Source organism: Heteronotia binoei, chromosome 1, assembly GCF_032191835.1.
Source record: "Heteronotia binoei isolate CCM8104 ecotype False Entrance Well chromosome 1, APGP_CSIRO_Hbin_v1, whole genome shotgun sequence".
In the NCBI taxonomy this organism is placed as follows: Eukaryota; Metazoa; Chordata; class Lepidosauria; order Squamata; family Gekkonidae; genus Heteronotia; species Heteronotia binoei.
In genome coordinates this window covers 79,288,094-79,306,811 of record NC_083223.1, presented here as the reverse complement: position 1 = coordinate 79,306,811, position 18,718 = coordinate 79,288,094, and the positions used below count along the sequence as shown (strand labels likewise).

The 18,718-nt window shown below is 41.2% G+C and overlaps 1 protein-coding gene across 1 annotated transcript in view; it reads left to right on the top strand.

Moving 5' to 3' along the window:
* Positions 1–18,718, top strand: part of UBE3D (ubiquitin protein ligase E3D) — a 94,133-nt gene that overhangs the window by 6,761 nt on the left and 68,654 nt on the right. Inside the window, exons 2-6 of the mRNA XM_060236521.1 lie at positions 4,936–5,132; positions 6,820–6,910; positions 10,429–10,663; positions 13,952–14,021; positions 14,592–14,661. Of these exons, the coding sequence (XP_060092504.1) occupies positions 4,936–5,132; positions 6,820–6,910; positions 10,429–10,663; positions 13,952–14,021; positions 14,592–14,661 (663 nt within the window). The remainder of the gene's footprint in view (positions 1–4,935; positions 5,133–6,819; positions 6,911–10,428; positions 10,664–13,951; positions 14,022–14,591; positions 14,662–18,718) is intronic.

Genomic DNA, 18,718 nt, shown 5'->3' with positions numbered 1-18,718 from the left:
AGTTTAACTTCCCAGTGTTCTCATGGCCAGCTTCCTGGAGTTGCAAATAAAGGGTTGATGCTTTGAGCCAGCTTTGTCTCTGCTAAACGGATCTGAGAGCTGGTGCCTAGTGAGCACCTGGGAATCCACAGCCAAAGGAGAGCCATTGCCAGTCTGAGTAGACCCAGGGTGGGTGGAGAAGCTTGCAATCCTCAGCCATTTCTTGTTTTCCCAGCCATTTCATGCTTTCTTTTTAAAATTGCATTGCCAAATCCCACTATTCCCCCATCTTTCAGTTTTAAACAAAATACTGCAAGAGTTTTAAGCATGTTTGCATTTAAAAAAACCCCATCTTTAATTGTATTTGCCTGTGTCCTTTCTAAAGTTTATATCTTCAGTACCTGGCATTATATTTTATGACACACAAGTCCCGGCCCCATAAAGACCCATTTATGTCAGATCTGTCCCTCCTAACAAATGAGTTGGAGACCCCTGGTTTAACGTGTCATCATTTCTCAACCCCAAAACAAGTATATGGAATGCATTTCTTTAAGAAAGCTCTCTTTATTTAACATTTTTTTTTTCAAAATCCTCATGAAATACATTCTCTAGTTTCTTGGGAGAGTCCATAATAGTTAGAGCAAAACAAGTTCAGGTTTGAAATGTAAATGTTTGGGCTTATATTAAGTCGCCAATAATGTATTTGGTTCTTTTTTAGCCTCTCCTTTCTTCATCTGGCTCAAGGTGGTATGTGTGATTTCCCCTCCTCAGCTTTATCATCATAACAATCCTGTGAAGTAGTTTAAGGCTGAGAAAAGAGTAACTGGCCCATGATTTCATGGCAGGCAGGGATTTGAAGCTTGATCTTTTCGGCCCTAGTCCAACATACTAGCTAATACCCCAGATGGTAATGTACTGCAAATGTAAAAACTGCATTGGCAGCACAGATGTTTACTTTGATATTATCTCTGTTTAGTACCCTACATGAAACTGCCTGACAGTGGACTAAGTATCAGAAGCCATGTTCTGTGTGCCCCTTCTGAGTGAAGAGGAATGGAGCCTTGATTGTGGAATGCCCTTTCTGCAGTGGTTCGTGGCTTGTGAAGTCCTTTATAATTAGCAGAAACATGCTTTTAAAAGTTTTTTTCTGTTTCTGCCCCCATTTTAAACTGCGTTTATTAACATTTAAATTGGATAATTTTTTTTCCTTATATCGTCAGGGTGCTTTTAACATTGTGAACCCTCTGGCCTATGGGCTATTAAACGTAAACTGGTAAACTGGTGTTGTGGATCCGTGGCGCACACACATTTCAAATAAAACAACACAAGAGAAATTGAAATATGAAGACAAATCTCAATTGAATGTAGCAGAATAAGATAAGCGTGTTTAGGATTAGTGTCTATGACTAGGATGATGTCAATTTTACACTCCCCATTTCAGAGGATTTATGTTTTTTTCATGGCACTTGTTTTGCTATTAAAATCTCAAACAATACTGGCACTGTTCCAACCCAAAGTACTGTCCACTATCAGAAAAGAAAGGGGAGGAATGTCCTGACCACCTTGTAGGTTAAAAAAAGAAATAATGGAACATGTGGGGGCTGCAAGGACTCACAGGGGACATCGCATTTCTCCCTCCCCTACTATTTCCTGTAAAGCTTCCATAGCCTGTCTTTTTCTGCTTCCTTTTCTCCTTCCCATTCAACAGCCAACCTACCTTTATCTGCCACTCTGTCTTCAGCCTCCCCGCCCCCCCAGCAGCATTTACTTCAGAAAACTATGACTGGGCCAGTCCCACTTGCACGGTAGGGAACCCTTGATCACTTATGAGGGGGACACATCACTTTCCCCTGAATCTCTTTGTGCACATTATTATCCCTTTCTCCCCTCATGGCAACCCTCATATCCTGTGCCCCTTTCCTGCCTCATTCTCTCCTTTCATTCATCAGCTTTACTTTTATATACCTCCCATCTTCAGCTATATTTATTATTTATTTGCTTCTCTTATATCCTGTCTTTTTTCACAGTAGGACCAAAGCATCTTTCTTTTCTCCTTATTTTTATCCTCACAACAACACTGTGAGGCAGGTTAGGCTGAAAGTATGTGACTGGCAAAACATTAGCTAATGAGCTTCCATGACACACTGGTGATTTGAACCTGGGTCTCCAAGACCCTGCTCTGAAGCTTTAACTGCTACACCATGTTGGCTTTCATAGGGTGGTTGCTATTGAACAGCAGCAAAAAACAAAACAAAAAACAATCATGGGTAAATCCTGCAAGTCAGGTTGTATCAAGTCACCCAGTGGTTGCTGCCAGGCCTGGCCCCAATAAGTTCTGTCTTAAAGGCCAAAACAGCTCTAGAAAAGGACTATTTCCTCCCACTGTCTTTTACTGACAGGAACCAAGCCTAGAATTATGTGGTTGCCTCGCAAAAGCTACTGAAAGCTTCTGTTTCTTAAAGATATAGGCACTCCTTTTATCATTTGGGGTTTTATTAACATCCAAAATGTATTTGTTTTATTACAGATTTTTCTGAAAACCTGGCATGGTTTTCAGGTTTGTAGAAAGATCTGTCTTGTCCATTCATAGTTCCAGTAATTGGATTTAAGTATCCTCAGATTTGGCCAACTTCTCTATTAGAATATACAAGTAAGGACCAGCAAGAAACTTGTGGGAGCAGCCATCCCATCCCCCCCTCCAATCTTTGATTCTTCCTATAATATAGTGGGTTCGCTGCATGGAAGAGGTGAGGTGGTAGTGAACATCAGCTCTTTATTAGGTACAGCATAAGCCAGGCTGCACTTAAAGACTAGGGAACTGGGCCAATGGGGCCAACTATATACAACTCAGGGTTCCCGCACAAGCACGCTATTGAGTCATTCAAACCCCAGCAGGGTGCCTATGATTGGTGCGGGGCAGCAGGGATTTGGATCTTGCTGCCTATTGTTCCCAAGTCCCCAGCCTCTGTTCATATGGCTCTAATGAGCCCGGCAGGAACACCCATTTCAGTCCTCACTAGAGTCCACATACACAACACTTTCTCTTCCCTTTTTGTCTCTCTTTCCCCTGTGTCTGCAGTCACTTCTCTCTTTCAGCTCCCACTCTCTTTCTGTCTGTTTCTGACCCCCCACCTCGTTTTTTCCTGACCCCCTCACCCTGTTTCTCTCTCTTTCTGCCCCATTATTCTTTCTTGCTCTCTCTTTCTGACTCCCATCCCATTGCTCTGTCTTTTTGCCCCATCACTTTTTCTGGCTCTCTTTCTTACTCACCATCACCTTCTCTTTCTGCCCACACCCTCTTTCTGTCTCTCTGCTTCCTACCTTCTCTCTGCCTCCCCTGTTCATCACTCCTCTTTCTGTATTAGTAATGGTGACTTGTCCAGCTACCAAGACTCTTTGTTGGGGTGGTGGGCAGCTTGCCTTAACCTTCCTGGCAGCTTTGCTGCCTCAGAGGCTCTGCTGACTGCTCCTTCAGTTTCCTCAGTGGCTCGCGGGGCCAACTCTCCCACTAATGCTGATGCTGCTGGGTATGTGGTGGCTCCTGGCCACCCTCCCCACAAACACCAACGCTGCCGGCTAACCCCCCCACCCCCCCAATCGCTGATGCTGGCAGGCACGCAGCTGCCATGCCACCAAAGCCAATGCTTTCAGACACACTTCTGGGCTTTGTCAACTGCAATTTTTTCCCCCTTTTCATTGTTGTCTCTGAAGCTGCTAAGGCTTCTGGCCACTACCGCTCATCACTGACATAGCAGACGAGCCCAGCCTCCTGTTGTTCCTCTTTATTGCTGTAGCCATTATAGCTCCCTGCCGCCCTCTCCTCATTGCTTCCACCAATGATGCCCGGAGGAGGTATGTGTGTTGTTTGCACATGCTCAGATAATGCTTTAGTTTGGGGAAAATTTAACCACCTGTAATTTTTTTTTTAATTCAGATTTTTTTTTTGCAAACCTTGGGGGTCCCCCACATTTGGAAAGCAATCTGTCACCGTTCGCCCAATCTGCAGATCTAGATATCTGCAGATTAGCCTGCTTGAAAAATAGATATACAGACAAGTGGAGGCCTGTAGAACTAGTGGGGGGGTCTCATCACCGCTGTTCAATCCAGTGCAGAGCTCTTGGCTGCACAGCCACTGCTCAGCCCAGTGTGGCTCCCTGACGCCACTGCCATTTACTGCCAGAGGTAAGTGCATTCTTTGGGCTTGTGCAGAGAATGCTGTTTTACTTTTCGGAGGGTTTCAACTCCCCCCCACGTATATTTTTTTTTTAATTTGCAGATTTGTCTGCAAACCTCAGGAGTGCCTTAATTAATTAAATTTAATTTTTATCCCACTCTCCCACACAAGCAGGTCTCAGGGCAGGTTACAGCATATAAATAGAACAAGTTTAAAAAAAAAATTAAAATGTAATGCAATAAAATTCAATCTCATATCTCTCTAACATAAAAGACAAGATGGCCTCAATGTGGTTAAAAGTGCTCTCGAGGAATTTCCTTTGCACGAGTACTCGGATGTTTCAGATTTTAACAAGTGGTAGGGGACTCCACATTTAGTCTCCACGTGGCTCCGATCTGCAGATTTGGCTGCACAGATGGGTGCCACAAGTGACTAATAGTAAGATGATTAAATTTTAGTATAATTTATGAAAATGAATTTATATTGCACCTCCACCATATAGCTCAAATAAAACAAGATGTGTTAAGATTTCTATAAATTAGCTGTCAGTGGTTGCTTTGTAGATTTCAGATGTCCTCTGGTTCCTAATGTCAGTTTCTGTGTTTTTAATTGTTTTAATGTTTATTATATGCCTATACTTATGTATAGTCTTGAACATGTGAGCCACCCTGAGCCTGCCTCGTTGGGGAGGGCGAGATATAAATTGAATTAAATAAATAAATAAATAAATACTGGCCTTCTTTTACGACTAAAGATAAGGACTCTCTCTTAAATATCTTTAGTGCATCAAAGCCAGAGAGCTGGGCCATGGATATTACAGTGAATCCATCCTCCATTGAAATAAAAAATGGTGAAGACTGTCGGATGCTCAGCCTTCCACCAGAGGTCAGGATTGTTCCTTCCTCCTGTCGAGGACTGCAGTATGTGCCTGGGGATGGCTTACATGTGAGACTGCTAATTCAGGCAGCTTTAAATACAAGTAAGAGTAATTGACTTATTTTTGTTAACTATCTGTTGTAAGTTATGTCCATGGAAAGAATGTAGGTCAAGTGGTAAAGGATTATGTATATATTTTTTAAAAAAGCAGTTTAGCTGTTATGTGTGGAGTTGTGGAAGGTTTAACTAAATGAACCTCCAATTGTGGTAAAGCTCCTTACTTCCCTACCTCTAAAAGTGTCACTTAATCCAACTTGGATTTATTCAGATTTACTTCCTACAGTCTTCCTAATGAAAACAAAAGTTGCTATATTGCTTGATAACCAAAATGAACACTGGAGATTCTGTATACCGAATTAAAGCAAAGGTTTTTAATAGTTTGGCTAGGGCTTTTGAGATTTAACTCTGCACTTTTTTTCCATGGCAGTCTTAAAAGTTTCAGAAGCAGTGATGCTCAGTTTATCATTTTACAAGAGTGCCCTTTTTTGTTTTTGCATTTGCCATTGGCAGCCTTAGCATGAATCGGTGTTAGCCACATTTAAATATGGTGCAGTGGAGAGCTGGGGTCATGTCACTTTCCCAGCAAATATGGTATCATTACATAGCAATGTTATTTTCTAATTCCTTATGGAAATAATATGTTACTGCTTCCTGACCATTGTTGTGTTTTGGGATTTTTTTTCTTCATAGGGTTGCAGATTATTTCTGGTGCCCTTGTGTTATTTAATTGTGTGTTAAATTAACGGATTGTTAATAGGATTGTTAATAATGTTGGGCCTTTTAATAAGGCCCAACAAATGATGGGTTGCACGTCCAGAGTTCCATCAGCGGAAGGCACTGGTGAGTGTGGATTTTACTGCATTCTCCTTACCCAGAAAGTTGGTTTCTAGAGCCCTAGGACTTCTGGGATAAATAACCACATGGTCTGAGTGTTAGAGGAAATGAGGAAGCAGGTTAAAATCATTCCTCTTCCCTCAGTGGAACTGTGTTTTTGGAAATGGGGAGGACAAATGGTTTCACTCTTTCCCCTGTCTCCTTGTAGCCCCATGATGCATGTGTCTGCCCACATGAGTCCTGTGACCAGGAAATCAGGTTTACTAGGATCAGAAAAGACCACGGAAGGAAAGGAAGGGAACAGTTCTTTCACTGACAGATCTCTGGATTCAACTCAGAATCTTCTCAGTAGTGTTGATACTACCAAGATTCCATTTTTTCAGCAACACTGAAGCTTGAATCATTGTTACAAACAGCTTCTAAAGAGAATGGTGATGTTGTTGATCATAAAGTAGAGCACTAAAAGTTTGGCAGTGTTCCACACCATCCTTTTCCTGTAGCAGCTGAGTTTGTGAGCTGCAAGCCAAAATGCCTCTGATTCAAAGCTCCCAGCTGCTATGAACTCACTAGTAGTGCAGTCCTAAACTGGTATCAATAGAGTTAGAAGGGCTTAACTATGTTTAGCTTTGCACTATAACTGGCCTTATTCAAGCTACACTGTTGTTAGTCTCAGCTTAGCTTGTGTACATTGAGGACAATAATCACAGCTACTTTGCAGGGCTGATGTAACATCACTGGACCAGTATAAGCTATATGCATGTCATTTATCATTCTCCCCCCCACCCCTCCATATGTAGAATGTCCTTTGGTGAAAAGCTGATGAAAATGTTGCGTGTTTTATAACATTTAAAGGTTTGTGGACTATGTTTTTCTTTTGTTTTTTAATATCCTTTCAGAATCAATTTCAGCTCCAGAAGACAGTCTTAAATCCAAAAAGAGATGTACCTTTTACTGTCAGTCTTGTGGTGAGAGTATAATAAAAGATCGGTAAGTGTTAAACCCCAGTACATTTTCCCTATGGTTGAATATATTTACATATTGCTCTGAGCAGGAAGACACACTGAAAACACCCTTGCAAGGTTGGCCTAAGGGGAAAATTAGTATGGGAATGTAATAGATCAGGAAAGAGGTTATATTTATCTGTCTTGAAGATTCAGATCTGTGGAAGACTGCCCCTCTATAGGATAGAACTGACTGGTAACAATGGGCTCTACAGGATGTTAACAGGAGGCCAAGCTGGTAGCAATAGTGATCATAGAGTGTTGGACAATAGCTTTGTACTTTCTTGTGGAACATTAGAGATCTCCTAGTAACTTACTACTGGTGTACTATCACAACTTATTTCTTTCCTGTTTAACCATGAATTACTTTTGTGGCTTGAGAAAGCTAGCACAATTTTATTCTTATTTGGTCCTAGTAAAGTTAATATGATCCTTTTCCTGTCCCCCCCCCCTTTTGTCCCTCCTAAAGGACCAACAGGGATGCTTCCGCTGCTTGTTTACCCCCCCCCCCCCCACACACACATATTTCCATGGATGTTCTGGTTCCTTAATAGCAGAACAGGGTTTTCCATATTTCTTGGTCAGATTTCCATAATATTGGAAGCCACAAACGTCCCAGTGGTCTGGCAGCTGGCCAGGGACTTGATAAACTTGCTTTTGCTACTAGTCTTGGGTTGGAAAGCCAGTGTGGTTACGGAGCGCTTGAGAAGCTGATCATGTCTGGAGTACCTCATTCAGCTTGGTGAGCTTGGCCAGCTTCTTTTATGCTTAACACACAGGAAAAGCTTTTTCACGGTGCTGCTTTTGCCATTCGGTAGTTTTTGGAGACCTGAGCAGAGTGGCATTTAAATTAATTTTCCTTTACTAACTTTTGTGGCATTGACCCTTCACATTAATCTAAAATATCACTGCACATTTGCTTTATAGGTACACTGAAAAATGAAACTGCAGAAGGTGTTGTCGGGTTGGGCTTCAGCTTACTGCATTACATTTTGTGGCAAGTGTTAATTTCCTAGCATAAACAGAAGACTTGGTATCCTGCTAAAAACTAATGCCTTCAGTGTTAGCAGAACCAAAGATTATTTCCCCTCTTATTAGCATAGGAAACGGTTTATGTGTGTCTCATATATAAATATTAGGAGGCTGAGCATAAAAGTGGACTACTGAGGCCAATTCAGTAAACTAAATGTTTTCCAAATGTAAATGCCTGCCTTCAAAATAAATGTTAGTGAATTCATAATATTAGTGTATTAACTAATGCAAGTTTATCATTTTATTTATTTACGTATTTATATGCTACTTTTCTCACTGTTGGGGACCCCAAGTGGCTTACATACAGTAGTCAGCTGTTTGGAGAAAAAAATGGCCTACCCTTTTAAATAGAGGGCATAATAGGATTTTTTACCGAGTGGTATTGTTTAATTTCTTCCCTTTTAAAAGCTTTAAATGCTGATTTGCACAAATTAAACCTCTATTCGTGGGACAGGACATTTTTTCCTCTCCAGGCTGTTGACAACTATCAGCTTACAGCAGTCAGAAATAGAATATAGATAAACAAAATAAGTAGCTACATTGTTGGCCAGTCCTCGATCCAGTGATCTGCCTCATCAAAGGCTAAGTTTTGATCCATAAGCCAAGAACCCTTTTGGTTTTTACCTCTGGCCATGCCGAAGCTGTACATATGGAAAAGGAAGGAGAAACAAAACCTCAGTTGGGATGTTCTACTGTGGCAGAGATTTCTTCCAACCTTCCTGTCCCTGGATATTATTGCAGTTGTCTGCTCTGAGCTGTGTTGTGTGTTTTATAACATTTTCGCATAAAGACACGGTAGGATGACAGCAGGACAGCAGACATCAGGAGCAAGTTAACTCCGGGCATGGAATGTAAACTTTTCTTTGTACATGGAATGGCTCATTGTAATGTCTTTTCATTTATGCTGTGTGGATTGAGCTTGGATAGAGGGCTGTGCCAGGCATAAAGACCTTAATACTGAGCTGTTCTGCAGGTGTGTAAAATCATCCCTCCACCGCTTTCTCATGAGGTGGAATTGTTGGAAGTGGTATGATTGAGTCCTAGTCAGCTGTTAACATGTGAATTTATTTATTTTTTTCTTTTGTGCTGTTGACTCTGGTCAAGCTACTTTTGCTGGGCATTTTTAATTCTCCAGATTGTGGACTTCTGGGTTATGTCGCCTTAGCTCAGCAGAGGTCCGCGGAGCTTGTCTCTAGTGGCCCCCCTGAATCAGGCGGTTGGAGAGGTGCCACAGACTTGGCATCTCCAGGGAGACCCTGAAGGGGTTTCCTTTCAGCATGGGACTTTGCAAGAAGCCATGGGCATAGCGGTGCCCAGGTAGAAAGAATTGGGTATTTCTACTTGCAGGTAGAAAGAATTGGGTATTTCATTTGGAGGTAGAAATGTAACTGATATATTTGCATTTTTCTTTGTTTCTGGTTTCCCACTTTGTATCTACCCCTCCCCCTCTTTAATGTATCTGTATCTACGCTTATGCCTTTTCTTTTTGTTGTTAAAATCAATAAAAATTATAAAACTGGATAATTCTCCAGATTGTTTTTTTTTATTTTTTATTAGCAATACTAAAAATGACAACATATATAATATAAAATAAACATAAAACAACAGTGTAAGTCTAAAACAATACATTACAATGTAAAACAATACATTACAATACAGTACATCAATGACCTAACCTCAAAACATAGAAAAGAGTCTATCTTAGGAAAGGGCCAAAACATTACAGATAAGTCTACTTAATCAATTAACAATTCCATTATTTGAATCATTCTATTCCATGAGCGGGCTAAACTATCTATATCTTTATTGTTTTGTTAAGCAGTCAACTTTACCAGAGTATATGTTTCCTTTACTTTAAGTAACCTATCCTGAAGATTGGTAATTCTCCAGATTAGTTTTTTTTTTCACTCACCATGCTGAAACAGATGTGACTGAGGCTGCCTAGTACCTGTTACATCACTGAACAAGAACAGCTTTCCCCCCACTTCTCAACCTCTGTTATTCTTAATCATTTTAGTGTGGTGAATTATGCATAGGTATCCACTTATCTGGATAAGGTATTACATAGCTCCTTTAAAAGAAAAAAAAAGATAATCTTTTCATTACCCCCCCCCCCCCCCCCATTCTTCTATTTCAAGAACTCCTTAGTTTGGACATCTGTGAACCTTCTTTCAGTGGGTGTTCTCCTGTTGCAGCACATGCAGTAAACATTTTTCCTTGCCTTTAAAAAAATTTCTTTTATGAGTGAAGTGGACTAGACAGGAAGTAATTTATTACTCCTGCCACTCCGCTGACTTGTTTGACTGGAATTGGGAAACAAGAAGAAAAAATCTAATCCACAATTATAATTGTACAATTATCAGATTAGTAAAGGATCCCAGTTAATGCCATAGCTATGTCAGGGATGAAGCTGGTCTGCAGAAATGATTGTATCGGAGTAACATAACTAACATTTGTTGTTACCTTCTTTAGGACATTTCTCAGAGTTCTTTCCCTTCCTGGAGAAAACTGGGATGATTTGGTAGAGGAATGGTGCTGCCATCCCAACCCTTTCAACAGCAGGTTGCTGAACCCTCAAAATGATGATTGTTTTCTTGGGCACAATTATTTCCTGGTGAATTCAGGAAATGAATCAACTGTATCATCATCTGAACTACGTCATTCACAGTCTCAGGGTGCTGCTTCTGGAAACAGTGATTATGTCTTGGTGAGTGTACTAGACATGAAACAATAAGCAGGAATAATGAAAATTACAAGAAAGACCTCTCTGCGTGTCTGTTAGAGTCACTAGTGATCAGAGGAGACAATGCAGGCCTTTTGTAGGACCAGTTTGTGGCTCTCAATATATAATGTATACATACACCCATGCAGCTGTGTACACACACACACATACATCCGTGCACAAATGCAATTGGCACTGCCATGCTTTGAATCCTGAGAGGATCCTTTGAGCCAAGCTGTACTTATTGGTTGATGCAGAATATGGAAATAGGGTTAAGATCTGGACTAAAATCTGACTTGAAAACAAGCTAGAAAAGGCCTCATAGAAAACATGAAGTTATGGGAAAGGCAAGAGAAACAAGTTCAGCCAGGAGTCTGGTTTTTGTGTCAATTTCTATCTTAGGTGGTGATAATTTTACTTTGATAATACCTAGGTGGAACTGACAAATATTTCTATTGCCTGCAAATTACAACATCAGGTTACAGCTTGATATGTGGAGAAGCAGCTGTTCCATATTACTTTAAACAATGCTTTGTCATTTTGAGTGATAAGTCGAATGATAAGTCGCTGAGTAACAAACTGTTTAGTGGCATGGTTCCATGAGTAGTGAATTAGCCCTTCAGGTATTTGATACTACTTTGTTGTCTGGTACTAACATGGCAAGTAGATGCCAAATAAATGCACAGCACAGTGTTTAAATGCCATGAGGTCTCACAGCATTCTAGCAGTTTTCTCTAGTGGGAAATATATTCTTCAGGACAGTATTGTGGACCTTTTGTGGTAGAAGCACACAATGATAGGAACAGTGTCATATTACCAGTTGCTAAAAGTTGTTGTATAAGATACATTGATTTAATTTGTGTGTGGGAAAAATATTGCCACTGTGGTTCAAACCAGTGAAAACATTGAGTCTGCTGCCATTATCTGTATGTTAAAATAGAGGAAAACGTGTATTTAGGTAGCAGTTGTCACTGTGGTGCTTTATAAGCATGTATGGGCTGCAAATACTGGTTTGTTAGAAACTACCTTCCCTCATAAACAGTCTTCAGTATGGTTTTCATAAGCAGTAAATTTCATTACAGGGAAATTAACGGAGGTAAGTCATGCTGAGAACCACCGTGGTGTGGTGGTTAGAGTGTAAGGACTAATATCTGGGAGACACAGGTTGAAATTGCCACTCTGCCATAAAATGCTGCTGGGTTACCTTGTGGAAAATCTGGAAAGAAATTTTACATGAGGCTTTACCTCATGCATTGCAAAAGCCAGGGATTTTTTTTGTAGAAAAAGCCCAGCAGGAACTAATTTGCATATTAGGCCACACTCTCTGACACCAAGACAGTCAGAACTGCGTTCCTGTGTCTTCCTGCTCAAAAAAAGCCCTGGCAAAAGCTAAAGCATCCTCTTCTTCATGTAAAGCAAGCATGGCAGCATTGTCCAGCTCTGCCCTACTTAAAGATTAATTTTAATTCTGTTGCTGTATCAGTTTATTTGTGCAAAGAGAAGTGAATACTTAAGAAGTGCTGACCCCGTCATGCTGTGGAGTTGTGGGAAGCTGTGGCACTCCTTCTTAACTTTCCTCTGTCCAAGGAAGCCTCAGGTTCATAACTCACCTTGGTCACAAATTAGCTGCAGTATGGAAATAAAAATGCTAGCCTGCCTTAGAGAACTGCTGGAAGGCTTGATTTAATGATCACAAGTGAACCAGTGTTTATTTGTGGTGCTCATGACCCAGATCAATTGCCAGGCCCATACACTCTCTCCTTCGTGCAGTGCACCCAGATAGATGATAGAAGTGTGTTTCACTTCTTAATCCTGGTTAAGAATCCCAGTCTATAATTTTCCTGGTAACTAGAACTTCCCCACATTTGGATATCATGACAAGTTGGGTATCTTTGGCCTTGAATGACAAAGGGATCCCTTCTCATATCTTGCCCTTCTCATAGCTCTGCCCTACTTAAAGATTAATTTACTGTGAATAATCTAGCATTGTATTTCACAATGGAACACTAAAGTTCTGTATCTGGGGACTGTCAGTCGCTAATTATAATAGTTGGAACCAGCTGCAGTAATTTTTAAAGGCTGACTGTGTTATAGGCAGTGCTTTAAGTCTCATTTTGATGGGGAAATTAGCTAAGAGACTTGGTAGAGCGAATTAGGAGCGATGATCTTTGTTTTCAATAATACGGAGTTCGGGTTTTCAGCCAAGAACAGTCCAAGCAATTGGATTCATACACACAAACATCTTTGTACAAGCAAACAAGAGCCTAAGAAATAGAGGTTATTGATAGAGGAGTTCAAGGGTTGTTGAAGCAGGTAATACTCACCTGATCCAGAAGAGGAGACATCTGTTCAAAGGGAAAACTACATGGAGAGGAATGTGAATGACCAGCGTAATGCGCCCTATAGACCCAATTACAGGAGTAACGGGTGGTACAGACTGCAAATGGCGCCCTGCAGAATGCACACGGAGGTGGGTTTCTGACCCACACTATATAGGGGTTCGACAGATGAGGGTCGTTAGTTACCAAAGGGGCTTTGATGTTTCATAGATGGCTATCTTGAATTGCTATGTTGAGAAACTTCGCACATTTCGCTAGGATGATCAGCTTGGAGGGACCGCATTATTTGTTACCAGGTTTTTGTCTGACACTCGGAAAAAGAATCAAAGACTTTAAGAGTAGGATCAATCAAGTTATGCATTTGATTGGATTTAGCAAGGTAGAGGTGATAGACTGGAGGAAGAGACAATTGGCAAGTAGCAGAAGATCAGAGTGTGAGTAATACTTACCGCAGTTCCCATGTCATTATGCATCCTGTTTGGGTGGGGACACTGGAGGGGGAATGGGTGAGACTGCGCTGAGATACAGACTTCAGGTGCCAACCAAAACAAGCTCGCTACTGGGTCCGTTCCACCTGTTTAGATGGAGTGTTTTCTTGGCTTGCGTTTGGTCAGACTCCATTTTGTTTACCAAAAATAGGAGACCCTCTCTCTTTATTTGCACTGGGGCAGCACCTCTCAGTAACAACTGATATGATACTGTTTTCCAAAATGGTAATAATCTTATTTGATGTGATAAAGATATAGCTGGAAAGAGAGATAAAACCATTTGTTCTGGGGTAAAAAAGAGAGCTGGGAGCTGAGTGTTAATAGAATTATCCCTAGGATATAATCCCATTTAGAAAGTGGCCTGACTTATTTAAAGTAGCAGAGTAAAGTTGTACATGTCTTTTTGCAGAGATGAGACATTTCAGTGACATTTCTTTGCCCTACAGAATTCAAAGGCAAATAGCAGAGTAATTTGCAAACGCTGCAAGACATTGTTGGGAGAGGCTTTGTCTACAGGTATGGAATACATGAACAAAACCTTTCTGAGGTTTACTTAGTTACCCACAGGTAGAAATGTAAAGTTCCCCATCTTTTTAAAATTGAAACTGTTCTTGTGCCTTTAATATTGTCCTCAAATACAAAAATGTTGGAGCTGAAGATTTTCTCCACCACTTGTATGCTTGAAAATGCACAACTGTTTTCTTTAAGGATGATACAAACAAACATTTATTATTTTTTCATTCGTGTTTAGTAAAGCAAAATGCATGTTTTGCTGTCATGGTGTTAGGAGTTTTCCTACCAGAAGGTTCTGACGAAGGAGGGAAGGGCAGGAAAACCCCTGCTTCAGAAGGATGACGGTCTGCATTTTGTTACAGGGAGAGAAGAGGGAGGTGGGGGGACACACGGCTGCTCTTTTGTGCAGTGGATGTTCACTTGTTTCACCTTCCAGTTACTGGCATGTGGATTGTTTATGGTTGATTATCTGACCCATCTGTTTGGCACTATCAAGCTTTAATTGTCTGCTTTTTTAATGCATTTGTTTACTGTAATATGGAGAGTTTAAAATGTTTGTTTGTTTGTTTCTAGGTGTCACAAAATATTATTTCACTGAATTGTTTATTCAGCCGTCTGAGGAGAGTTTCAATCCAATACCAAGGTGTGAAAGCTAAAATTGTATAATGTTTTCAGTACTGAAATGGTGTTGCTCTTTAAATATCGAGATCGTTGCTCTTTCCTCTTACTAGCTTCAGGAAATAAGCAATATATATTAAGTCTGATCCTACTGTTTTAAGTGATTAATTGTTCTTAATTATTTATTATTAAGTACATTTTTATCCAGCCCATCTTTCAAGGAGCTTAGGGTGGCTTCTGTTCTTCTCCATCCTCCATTTGTCTGTACAACAAGCCTGTGAGGTAGGTTAGGCTGAGCAAGAATAACTGACCCATAATGTTCTATGGGGGCATTGCCCATCTAGCTTCATGGGTGTATCTGCCTGATTCTCCCAGAACCTAGTCCGACACTCTAATGGCTACACAACACCTGCTGGTGCTGACTATCTAGTGAGTGTGTGTAGCTTTGTGTGATCTCTGTCATATTTATGTAATTTTATTATCATTCAAGTTAATAGAATCACTGAACTCAAAGAACACCATGAACCTTAAATTAGATCTATTTATTTATTTATTCCTTAGATTTCTAGTCCACTCTTCCCTGCACGCAGGGCTCAAGGCAGCTTATGTCAGGATAAAACAATCTAGGGGTGCGGTCACACCTACCATTAAAAGAGGGTGTATAGCGCTCAAATCTGGACTACTGAATATTGAATCGATGCAGGGCAGTTCAGACGAACATCCAAGAATGCGATTCATTCTGTTGTGCGCGATCAGACATCCAATGCTATCACGCTCCTTCCTTGGAGCATGCGTAATCCGATGGTGATTTCTGGGAGGGGAGGGGGTCCATTGAACATGCGCCCAACTGTTTGGAGCTGGGAAATCAAAACTTTCTTCAGAGGCAGGGGGAAGGGCGAAAGTTTCCAGAGTTAACATTGCCGATCCAAACCATGGAACTGCCAGGAATTATTTTCCTAGAAATTGGCAGTGACAATGATATCTTGAAATCCTCCACCTTGGAAAAAAAGGAATTTTTTCCTGTTCTGAATAGTGGGATAACGTTCCCCCCCCCCCCTCCGATCCTGTGTTGATTGGAGAAGCGTCACCTCAGATTCCCGGATGATCTGGCAATGCGCATGCCTGCTGGGATTTCTTTAAAAAAAACAAAAAAAGGTGAGAGGCAGTATCACGCGTGAGCTGTCCAAACAACAAAAAGCCGATCTTGTGCCGCTGTTTTGAAAAAGGCCGGACTTTATGTACTGTCAAATTAATGCACCATTCATGTGTAGCAAGCCTGGATGAGCCCGGATGATGTTCGATTGCCAGATGCAGCTGTCTGAACGAACACATTTAATCCGTCAGCCAGACGGAGCTGTGTCGTTACTAATGGTACATGTGACTGCACCCCAAATCAGTTATATAACATTAAAATACAATTAAAAAATACAATTAATACTAAATCTAGTGTCAGGCTTCTGGGGGTCAGCTGGTGGAGAGGGTGAGGGTGCTGGCTCCAGGGCAGGCTTTTGCTCCAAGAGTAGCATGTTACCACTTCCCAACTTCTGAAGGTAGGTAAGGAGTAACAAATTATGTATCATCCCATCGCTGTCCTCAGCCACAGGACTGGCGGATCATCTCTGCCTTGCAGGCCCTGCGGAAAGGTAATAAATCCTGCAGGGCATGGATGTGCTCTGGCAGAGAGTTCCACCAGGCAGGGGCCAGGGTCAAGAAGGCCGGGGACCACCAGAAGATTTTTTTGTACTTGATCAAACTAGAATGATTAAAGGGCTGGAGCACTTTCCCTATGAAGAAAGGTTGAAACGCTTGGGACTCTTTAGCTTGGAGAAACGTCGACTGCGGGGTGACATGATAGAGGTTTACAAGATAATGCATGGAATGGAGAAAGTAGAGAAAGAAGTACTTTTCTCCCTTTCTCACAATACAAGAACTCGTGGGCATTCGATGAAATTGCTGAGCAGACAGGTTAAGACGGATAAAAGGAAGTACTTCTTCACCCAAAGGGTGATTAACATGTGGAATTCACTGCCACAGGAGGTGGTGGCGGCCACAAGTATAGCCACCTTCAAGAGGGGTTTAGATAAAAATATGGAGCACAGGTCCATCAGTGGCTATTAGCCACAGTGTATGGAGCACAGGTCCACCAGTGGCTATTAGCCACAGTGTATGTGTGTATATAACATTTTTTGCCACTGTGTGACACAGAGTGTTGGACTTGATGGGCCGTTGGCCTGATCCAACATGGCTTCTCTTATGTTCTTATGTTCTTATCATAATGTTCTATTGGGGGACTATTGAGAGAAGCAGTTCTGAAGGTATGTGGGTCTCTGACCGCATATGTCTGATGAAGGGATGCCAATTTATCTGGTGCCTAAAGACTACAAACATATAGAACTTGGAAGCCTCTGAATATCAGTGCTAAGGGGCAGCATCAGGAGAGGGCCTTGGCCTCTGTGCTGTGTTTGCTGGCTCTTCAAGGCAGCTGTTCGGCCACTGTGTTTAACAAGATGCTGGACTGGATGGCTACTAGTCTGATCCAGCAGGGGTCTGGTGTTCTAAAAGTGTTAGAATATGTGGTATTGCACATATTCTGAACAGTGTGATAATACTTGCCTGGCACTTAGATCTTTTGGCCCAGAGAAATATTCATTCAGCATTCTTTTATGCCTGTTTTCTCCTGCTTAGTCATTGTGGGCTACTAACCCAGTAGCATGTTACACTACAGTCATTCTTAGGCAGTTGTTCTTCCACACTGTGCAAGAGTCTACTGAAAATGCATTGCAGGCCATTTTCTCAGTCTTAACAGGACCATTCTTAACAAGACTACTTCACTTTTCCTGAGGGTACCTCAGATACATCTGCCCTTGAGAGCCACTTTATCATCCTTGTAATGTCCTTCTAACTTCACCGCCAATGATTTGCTGACAACAGAATTAATAATCCCCAATTTGAGTGTTCATTTGCTGTTGTAGCAAGTCTTGGGGTTAATCAGGAGCAAATTATGCAAACCTAATGTTGTTTTAATTAATTTCTGCTATGAATAATATAATTGCTAATTATAAGCTGATATCTAACTATTTTTTTCCTAGCCTGTACAGTCTCAACTTCAGTTAAAGTTTTCTATTTCTTTTTAATTGGAAGATGGCTTTAACATAAAACATTTCAGACAGTCCAGTTTGAAGCTCAGGAAAATGCACCAATGCAGTAGCTATCATGAAATACAGCCTGCTGTGAGCACTTTGTTTCCTCATTGTGCAATAAATTTGTTTTTTTTTTTCTCATATGAAAGTGAAAAGATTTTTGTCCATGCTTGGTTACAGTACCATCCTTAGATGAGTTACACTGTTCTAAGTCCACTGACTTCAATGGACTTAGGTGTAACTCTGCCTAGGATGGCATTATTAGTGTTGGGAGTGCCTGTGGCTCACTGGTAGAGCATCTTGTTCTGAAGCAGCAGAACAAAGTTTGAGTTCAGTGGCACCTTTAAGACCAACAAAGTTTAATTTAAGGTAAAAGCTTTCATGTGCTTGCACACTTCTTCAGATACAGTGAAATGGAAATTACCAGTTCATCCATACATATAGGTAGTTATGTACTGGTAACTTCCATTTCATTGTATCTGAAGAAGTGTGTGTGTGCACATGAATAAAACTTTGTTGGTCTTAAAGTTGCCACTGGCCTCAAGTTTCATTCTGGTAGGGCATCAGTTTGGCATGCAGAAGTTCCCAGGTTCAATCCCCAGTATCTCCAGTTAAAAGATCTGTCTGTAGGTGATGTGAAAGACCTCTACCTGAGACCTTGGAGAACTGCTGCCAGTCTGTATAGACATTACTGACCTTTATGGACCAAGGGTCTCATTCAGTATAAGGCAGTTTTATGAGTGACTAAGAGTGCACTGGAGGGCTATTGTTAAGTCAAGATCTGGCAAAGATTTTGCTGAATGGGGAGATAAGCACGGTAGGGTATGGGTCTGGGGTCACTCAAGCTTGGTGCACATATGTATACACACACACATGCTCACTCACACATAGCAGGCATCCTTAGTAAGGTTACCAGGCTTGTTTTCATTAATTTGAAGCGTT